At 43.0% G+C, this 9469-nt stretch overlaps 1 protein-coding gene and 1 non-coding gene across 2 annotated transcripts; one reads left to right on the top strand and one right to left on the bottom strand.

Moving 5' to 3' along the window:
- Nucleotides 1-1782: 1782 nt before the first annotated feature.
- LOC138651118 (uncharacterized) lies at nt 1783-3867 on the top strand. The gene is made up of 2 exons (XM_069741115.1): nt 1783-2721; nt 2805-3867. The coding sequence occupies exons 1-2, from the start codon at nt 2708-2710 to the stop codon at nt 3772-3774; spliced, it is 984 nt and encodes a 327-aa protein (XP_069597216.1). The 5' UTR covers nt 1783-2707; the 3' UTR covers nt 3775-3867.
- A 1700-nt stretch (nt 3868-5567) lies between these two features.
- TRNAF-GAA (transfer RNA phenylalanine (anticodon GAA)) lies at nt 5568-5640 on the bottom strand. The gene has a single exon. It is a non-coding gene; the product is annotated as a tRNA-Phe (tRNA).
- Nucleotides 5641-9469: the final 3829 nt, after the last annotated feature.

Below are 9469 nucleotides of genomic sequence, written 5' to 3' on the forward strand. Positions count from 1 at the left end.
TATATACTGTGTGGGCTGTGCTATATACTGCGTGGGCTGTGTTATATACTACATGGCTCCTATATACTACATGGCTGCTACATATTATGTGGGCAGTGTTATATACTACGTGGCTGTGTTATATACTACGTGGCTGTGTTATATACTACGTGGCTGTGTTATATACTACATGGCTGTGCTATATACTACGTGGCTATGCTATATACTACGTGGCTGTGCTATATACTACGTGGCTCCTATATACTACATGGATGTGTTATATACTACGTGGCTGCTATATATTACATGGGCTGTTATATACTACGGGGCTGTGTTATATACTATGTGGCTGTGATATATACTACGTGGCTGCTATATATTACATGGGCAGTGTTATATACTATGTGGCTGTGCTATATACTACGTGGCTGTGTTATATACTATGTGGCTGTGCTATATACTACGTGGCTGCTATATACATACATATTCTAGAATACCCGATGCGTTAGAATCGGGCCACCATCTAGTCTATAGATATATCCATAGATAGGCCAATATTGATTAATGAGCATAAAGAAAAAATAGGAAATAAAACGGCGTGGGCTCCCGTGCAATTTTCTGCGCCAGACGGGGAAAGCCGACGGCCGGGGGCCAATATTTGTTGCCTGGGAAGAGGTTAATACCCATGGCCTCTTTCCAGGCTATGAATATCAGCCTGCAGCTGTCTGCGTAGCCTTTACTGGCGATTAAAATAGGGGGACCCCCCAAAAAAGGATGTGGGGTCCCCCTATATTTTATAGCCAGAAAGGCTACGCAGACAGCTGTGGGCTGATATTCATAGCCTAGAGAGGGGCCATGGATATTGCCCCCCCGGCTACAAATACCATCCCGCAGCTGCCCCAGAATGGCGCATCTTCCCACTCCCGAGTAGCGGTGGGATATGGGGTAATAAGGGGTTAATGTCACCTTGCTATTGTAAGGTGACATTAAGCAGGGTTAATAATGGAGAGGCGTCAATAAGACGCCTATCCATTATTAATCCTAGAGTAGTGAAAGGGTTAAAAAAAAAGACACAGCCAGAAAAAAGTATTTTATTATTCTTAATTTAACCATACTTACCATACTTCAGCGCCTGCAAAAAACGTAAATAATAAACCGTATACTCCCTTCACCCCAATGCGCGTTTCGCCGCCAGCTTCTTCCGGGGGCGTCCCGAAACGCGCGTTGGGGTGAGGGGATGCCAGACTTTAACCACACATCAGGTAATTATCCACCTTTATTCTAGAACACTGTATGGTCCCTAATAAAACTTGTTAATACCAGGATAACCAGATTGGCACATGAATTATGTGGAGATCATGTAGTGAATTATAGAGACAGGTCTCCTTTTTCTGGGTATTATGTATTGTATTAAAACCACGTATGTGAATACATTGGGATTCGTACATATTAAGTTCAGTTGGATTTAAAAATGTGTGGAAAAGTTTTGGACTTTTGAATGACTATTGTCACAAAGTCTTATATAAATACAATTCAGACTTTATTAATATATTTAATATTGGTTGATAATTGGACAACCCGTTTGTTTTGAACTGTTAGGCCGGCGTCACACTGGCGTTTAAAACGGCCGAGTGCAATGCGATAAAAAATCGCATTGCACTCGGACCAATGTTAACATATGGGTCCGCTCCCAGCAGCCGACTTTTTGACGCCCGTTTTCCTCGGTCCGAGACAATCGCAGCATGCTGCGATTGTCACCGATTATCGGATCGGACTCGCCAATGCAAGTCTATGGATGCGAGGAAAAATCGGATTACAAACGGACCACAAGTGTGACTTGCGATTAAATCGCCAGGAAGCTTTGGCATGCTAATTACACTGGGAGAGTTAAAAAAAAACAGGAACAATGCCTCCACGGATTCCTACAAGCATGTCGACGCTAATTAACGTCGAGATGCTCATAGTTCTGGTCCAAGAGAGACCAGAACTATGGGACCAGAGAGATGCCCACTATGCCGACCGGGCATGCAAGGAGGCAGCGTGGAGAAGAATATGTTGCCAAATGTTCCCAGATTATGCAGACAGATCTCGGGAGGACCAGGAGAGAATTAGTAAGTACACTAATGTTTTTTTGGGGGGGTTTTGTCAACACAGTAAAATGTGCATTTTTGTAGTTTGAGGGAGGGTGAATTTAGCAAAAGTGTCCTCCTTGTCAGATAAACAGCTTTTTCAAAGTATTACGGCACATTGTTATGTGTGAATGTTTACCCCCTAAATTTTGGGCCGCAATGTATGTTGTCCCCATTACTTTGCTATGCATTAATTACCACATTTTTCACTCAAAAATTTTACCATTTCTTGTTGATGTTTTGCCCCTATCTTAGCCAGTATATAGGTGAATCAAAACATCATCATTGTAGTTACTTTCCTTTTCAAGTATGCTCTGATGAAGGTCCTTTTCCACCCTTTTTTTTTGGTGGGTTAATCAATTAATTAATTGATTTTTATTGTTTGCAAAGTCAATTTTTTTCTGGTCTGAACATACCATTTTTGTGTTTTCTAAACTTGTGTTTTGTGTTACATTTCAGTGAATGATGTGACAAGGCGTTGGCGTAGCTGTAGGGATTCATATAGGAGGGAGAGACAGCTGCGGAGCCGGAGTGGTGCGGATGGAACTACCAAGAGGAAATACCTCTACTTTGACCGGCTGAATTTCCTAGCTCCGGTGATGGATCTGAGACCGTAAGTGAATTTTATTATTCTGTTTTTGTTTAATGTTGGTGATTGAATTATTTTAATTTATATGATTTAATTTCTAAATATAGCACTGAGTCAAACCTGACAGAGAGGGAGACGGGTACCGAATCAGAGGTGCAAATTGATCCAGTGGGTGATGATGATGAACAGGCTGGTCCTTCCTCATCACTTTCCAGAAGCACCCAATCAGCACCACCACCACCACTACCACCACCGGAATCAGAAAGCCAGGCTGCGCATCCCGATGAACAGGCCATCAGTAGCAGCCCCACCATGCCTCTGGCTGCCTCTCCCCAGGCTTCTGGCATCCCACGGCGAGCCCGGCGAAGAAGAGAAGGAGCAGGGTCTGTCACAAGGACTCAGGTGGACAGAGGTGTTTTGGATTACTTGTCATCAGTGACTCGTGATGATGGGGAGGAGGCATATGGACGCAGTCTGGCACAGTATCTCAGGGCTATTCCCCGTGAGTTCCGGTTGCGTACAAGAGGGGCTATACAAATAGTCCTAGATGCCAGTACCCCACCCAATAATCCCAGGCCTGTTTTTGCTTTTTTAGAAAGGTGGCAGCTTACAAATGATAATCCAATACAGTCACATGTAAGCCATCAAGTGCAAGGTGAATCAGCCTCTCATCCTCCACAAGCTCCTCCTCCTACTCAAGCACGGATGCCTACACCTCCGCCACAGCTAGCACCACTCACAAATGTGCCTCATCAAGGCCAATATATGGGCCATAGTGCACATGCCCAATATGGCCACTTGAACATACCCAATGTTGTTGGCTGGCCACAACATGGGTATGGGCGACATGGCCATATTGGAGGATATAGTCAGTTTGGTCAGCCCTACACTCAGGACAACCCTCAACATTTACAAAATTTACAATACCAAAACCCACAACTGGATCCTGGAAGGTTCCAACAGAATCCAGGTCTGTCTGCCACCACACATTCTGACACTGAGGTTGGCCAGCAACCTAGGCAAGCAACCCAATCTGGACCACCGCCTTCTCCACCCCCGACCTACCATCATTTGTAGTTTTGATTTTGTGACACAGTGAGTGCCTTCTATTTTTTTTAAGAAAAATTTTTATGTTTGGTTTTATATTTGGACATTGATATGTGAGGATAACATTATACCATATGTTTGAAATATGGTTTTCTAATTTTCATACAAAACAAAAAATAAAAAGTTCCATGTTTAAGCACAATGACTCCTTGTTAATGTTAGGACATGTTATGTAATTTGTTAGCTAAATATAACAGGAAAACAATAGCAAAAGAACATACCCAAAATCGGGAAATGAAGAGAGTTTATACTAGGAAAATCTAACAACACTACATAGATAATGCATCCTCTTGACAGGGAGTAGCACCCTGAGGTGACACTAAATAAGTTGTTAACTCATCACGTACTTTAAGTCATCAAGGGGACGGATGGGGAGGGAGGGTCCTAGGGCAGGGAAGTAACTATGCTGATTCTAGGAACAGCAACATATCATTGTTTAGACATACAATAACGTAATGATAAGCTGCTCCTCTCAAGAAATAGGTTTGTGCATTCTGGTGTCCGGAAACGTGACCTCAGGGTGACCAATATCACCAAAAAAAAAAAAAAAACAAGGCCCATCCAAGAATATTGCAAATAATTGTCAGGATGGCTACGCAGACATGATTCTAGATGGGGGAAATGTCCTTTTAGTTAGCCTTTGCCTCAAAAGTGGATGGACCAACATTCTTGCTCCTCCTTCGCGGATCCACAATCACAGGGTATGCCTCTCAAAAACGTAGGAATAAAACACAATTGAAAAGCACACGCTCAGTGGTGGTTCAATGCCAGTCTATCTGTCATGTTTGTCACAAAGCACAACTAACACAAAACAAGCAACAAATGTTGGGTAAAGTTGGTAGCCTCACAATAAATAGGTGTCTGGCTGCTGTTTTTAATTTATTACAGGCCTAAAAACCGTTATTTGTCCATTTTGCTAGCCGCCGACAAAATATCGCCAGACAGATGTCAAACGGATTTCGAACGGACGCTCACATGCGAGGAAATCGCATCCTCGCATTACAATCGGATTACAGACGGATCAGTGTTTAGGAAACATTTGTGCGATTCTCGTCCGTATAAAACGGACCGATTTTTTAGACGTTGTGTGTGACGCCGGCCTTAGTCATGTGTGGGGAATTATTTCCATGATAGTGGTCTGGCGTCTCCTAGACGGCATTTTTCTTTTTTACTGTTTGTTGTTTATCGTCATTTTTTGGCTTGAATAAAAATATTTGATTTTACATAGCGTGGGATCGCTTCTTTGACCCTAACATGTATTGATGTGGGATTCGGTGGTTATGTTGTATGTATGTAGTATGTTGCATGTTGTATGTCTGTTGCATGTATGTAGTATGTAGCATGTTGTATGTATGTAGTATGTTGCATGTTGTATGTCTGTTGCATGTAATTTAGTACGTTGCATGTGTGTAGTGTGTTGCATGTATGTAGTAACATAGTAACATAGTTAGTAAGGTTGAAAAAAGACATTTGTCCATCCAGTTCAGCCTATATTCCATCATAATAAATCCCCAGATCTACGTCCTTCTACAGAACCTAATAATTGTATGATACAATATTGTTCTGCTCCAGGAAGACATCCAGGCCTCTCTTGAACCCCTCGACTGAGTTCGCCATCACCACCTCCTCAGGCAAGCAATTCCAGATTCTCACTGCCCTAACAGTAAAGAATCCTCTTCTATGTTGGTGGAAAAACCTTCTCTCCTCCAGACGCAAAGAATGCCCCCTTGTGCCCGTCACCTTCCTTGGTATATAAATTATGTTGCCAAAACCCGGGATCAAACCAGGGACCTTTAGATCTTCAGTCTAACGCTCTCCCAACTGAGCTATTTCGGCCAACATACGTTGCATGTGTGTAGTGTGTTGCATGTATGTAGTATGTAGCATGTTGTATGTATGTAGTATGTTGCATGTTGTATGTTTGTTGCATGTATGTAGTGTGTTGCATGTGTGTAGTGTGTTGCATGTGTGTAGTGTGTTGAATGTGTGTAGTGTGTTGCATGTATGTAGTGTGTTGCATGTAGCATGTTGTATGTTGCATGTTGTATGTTGCATGTAGCATGTTGTATGTACAGTATGTAGCATGTTGTATGTATGTAGTATGTTGCATGTTGTATGTTTGTTGCATGTATGTAGTGTGTTGCATGTGTGTAGTGTGTTGCATGTATGTAGTGTGTTGCATGTGTGTAGTGTGTTGCATGTGTGTAGTGTGTTGCATGTGTGTAGTGTGTTGCATGTGTGTAGTGTGTTGCATGTATGTAGTGTGTTGCATGTATGTAGTGTGTTGCATGTAGCATGTTGTATGTTGCATGTTGTATGTTGCATGTAGCATGTTGTATGTACAGTATGTAGCATGTTGTATGTATGTAGTATGTTGTATGTATGTATGTAGTGTGTTGCACGTATGCAGTATGTTGCATGTATGTAGTATGTTGCATGTATGTAGCATGTTGTATATATGCAGCATGTTGTATGTATGTAGTATGCATGTTGTATGTATGTTGTATGTATGTTGTATGCTTGTGTTTTTTTATACATTCAACACATTAGCCGGATGATGGGTCTACTAATGGCTAATGTGTCACTCACTGTCACTGTAGCAGGCATAGCCAGATGGGACTTGTAGTCCCATTGGACGATGCCTGCACACACACACACACACACACACACAGTGCCACACACACCCGGACAGGCCGCAGACCACCTGGACAGCCCGCAGACCCGGCACGGATAGCTCACAGACCCCGCCCACACATACACACGCACACAGTCACCGGCCACACTCCGCCCACACTCTTCCCCCCTCCCGAACTGCAGCGTTTCCTCCTCAGCTAAACCGCAGATCTTTTTTACATCTGCGGTTTTGATGCGGAAGTGCCCGACTCAATGCAAGTCAATGGGTGCAGAAACGCTGCAGTTCCGCACAAAGAATTGACATGGTGTGGAAAAAACAACGCTGTGTTTCCCCGCGTTTTTTTCCCACAGCATGTGCACAGCGGTTTTCCATAGGTTTACATGGTACCGTAGACCGCATGAAAAACTGCTGCAGATCCGCAGCGTCAAAAACACTGTGGATCCGCGGTAAAAACCGCAACGTGTCAACATGGCCTTATTGACCAGGCCAATTTTTACAATTCTGACCACTGTCATTTTATGAGGTTATAGCTCTGGAATGTTTCAATGAATCCCACTGGTTCTGAGAATGTTTTTTCGTGACATATTGTACTTCATGATGATGGTAAAAAAAATTCTATATGACTTGCATTTATTTCTGAAAACAATGGAAATTTGGCAAAAATTTGAAAAGTTTTGCAATTTTCAAACTTTCAATTTTTGTGCCCTTAAATCAGAGAGTCATGTCAAACAAAATCATTAATAAACAACATTTCCCACAAGTCTTCTTTACATCATTTTTTTCGTTCTGAATTTATAAGGATTAAAAGTTGACCAGCAATTTCTCATTTTTCCAACAAAAACATATTTTTTAGGGACCACATCACATTTGAAGACTGACAGATAGTACCCAAAAGTGACCACATTCTAAAAACTGCACCCCTCATGGACCTCTAAACCGCATTAAAGAAGTTTATTAACCCTTCAAGTGCTTCACGAGAACTGAAGCAATGTGGAAGGAAAAAATTAACATTTAACTTTTTTTTCACAAAAAAAGTACTTTAGACCCAAACTTTTTTATTTCCACAAGGATTACAAGAGAAAATGGGCCACAAAATTTGTTGTGCAATTTCTCCTGAGTACGCCGATACCTTGTATTTGGGGGAATACTACTATTGGATACACGGCAGGGAACAGAAGAGAAGGAGCACCGTTTGACTTTTTGAACGCAAAATTGGTTGGAATCGATAGAGGGCGCCATGTCGAGTTTGGAGGCCCCCTGATGTATCTAAACAGTGGAAACTCCCCACAAGTAACTCCATTTTTTAAGCCACACTCCTCAATGATTTCTCTAGATCATATCAGAGGAGAGAAAAATGAATTGTAAATCAGACTTTTTTTTTTCTGTGATCGCCTTTATTCGGTGAATAACGGCAAACACGTGATAGGGGACTGTAAAAATCGGCCCTGATCATGTTCTCCAGGTCGAGACCTTGGAGATTTTCCGACACTGGAGATGCTATACCCTTATTTCTCAGCACCGTTAAAAAGCAGCACAGAGGAATAAGTACCCATAACTGTCGCCGTTAAAAGGCGTATCGGTGGTCGTTAAGGGGGCGAGGGGTTGACATCTGGAGACTTTCCTCTCCAAACACACAACAGAGGAAATAAAAATAGTGGCTGAACATTTAACTTCCCAGCCACACCCTTGAAGGGACTCTGTCACCTGAATTTGGCGGGCTCTCTGTCCGGTCCGATGGGCGGTGTTTTCTCTCCTTTCATGCACCCATTCCTTTCCGGCTGGCCGCAATATTAGGCCGGGATCACACATGCGAGAAATACGTCCGTGTGTCTCGCATGTGAAATCCAAGCTCTGGCGCCGGCACTCCAGAGCGGAGCGTGCGGCTCCATGTGTTGCTATGCGGCCGCACACTCTGCTCCGAAGTGCCAGCGCCAGAGCTTGGATTTCACATGCGAGACACGGACGTGTTTCTCGCATGTGTGATCCCGGTCTTATCTTGAATATGAGTCTGTTCCCTCCGTAGTTCACGCGTGCGCAAAGCAATCTTGCCTTGCGCACGCGCAGTATGCTTTGCCCAACTGCGGGCAAAGCCGAAAAGCATTAGTGCGCATGCGCCGGCGCACTATGTCCCAGAAGTATTTCACTGTGTTCCGGGACATAGTGCGCCGGCGCATGCGTACTAATGCTTTTTGGCTTTTCCCACAGTTGGGCAAAGCATACTGCGCATGCGCAAGGCAAGTTTGCTTTGCGCACGCATGAACTATGGAGGAAACAAACTCATATTCAAGATAATATTGCGGCCAGCGGGAAATGAAGGGGTGCATGAAAGGAGAGAAAGCAAGGCCCATCGGACCGTTAACAGAGCCCGCCAAATTAAGGTGACAAGTTCCCTTTGAGGTGGAGATGTGGTGAGTAGGCATCTGCCCATCTCTCACATACTCACCAAAAAAACCTGGTCCTTTATCATGCTGATTAACCCCTTCAGCATATAGCATGTTGGAGAGAAACATATGCGTTTTTAGATCAAGGAAGAAAGCAATCTTCGTGACACATATCTCCCCTCACATACCGCGCCAGTGATCTTGTCACAGGGAACCTGTCACCAGAAAAAACGCTATAAACCTGCAGACATGAGGGGTTAATCTGCAGGTTAACCCCTTTATCCCGCACCCCATTTTAGTTTTTCCTCCCCTTCTTCCGAGAGCCATAACTCTGTTATTTTTCTGTCCACATAGACATACGAGGGCTTGTTTTTTGCGGGTCAAGTTGTACTTTTGAATAACACCATTCATTTTTACCACATAGTGTACTCAAAAATGGAGAAAAAAAAAATTCCAAGTGCAGTGAAATTGTGAAAAAACACACAATTCTAATTTTTTTGGGGGGATTGTTTTCACTGTGTACATTTAGTAGTAAAAATGACCATGCAATATTATTCTCCTCATCAATACGATTGCGGTAATACCAAACATGTCCAATTTTTTTTTTTTATTTTAATGGTAAAAACAAAATCTGAAGCTGGCATAAAAA

The sequence above is a fragment of the Ranitomeya imitator genome, chromosome 10 (genome assembly GCF_032444005.1).
Source record: "Ranitomeya imitator isolate aRanImi1 chromosome 10, aRanImi1.pri, whole genome shotgun sequence".
Taxonomy (NCBI): Eukaryota; Metazoa; Chordata; class Amphibia; order Anura; family Dendrobatidae; genus Ranitomeya; species Ranitomeya imitator.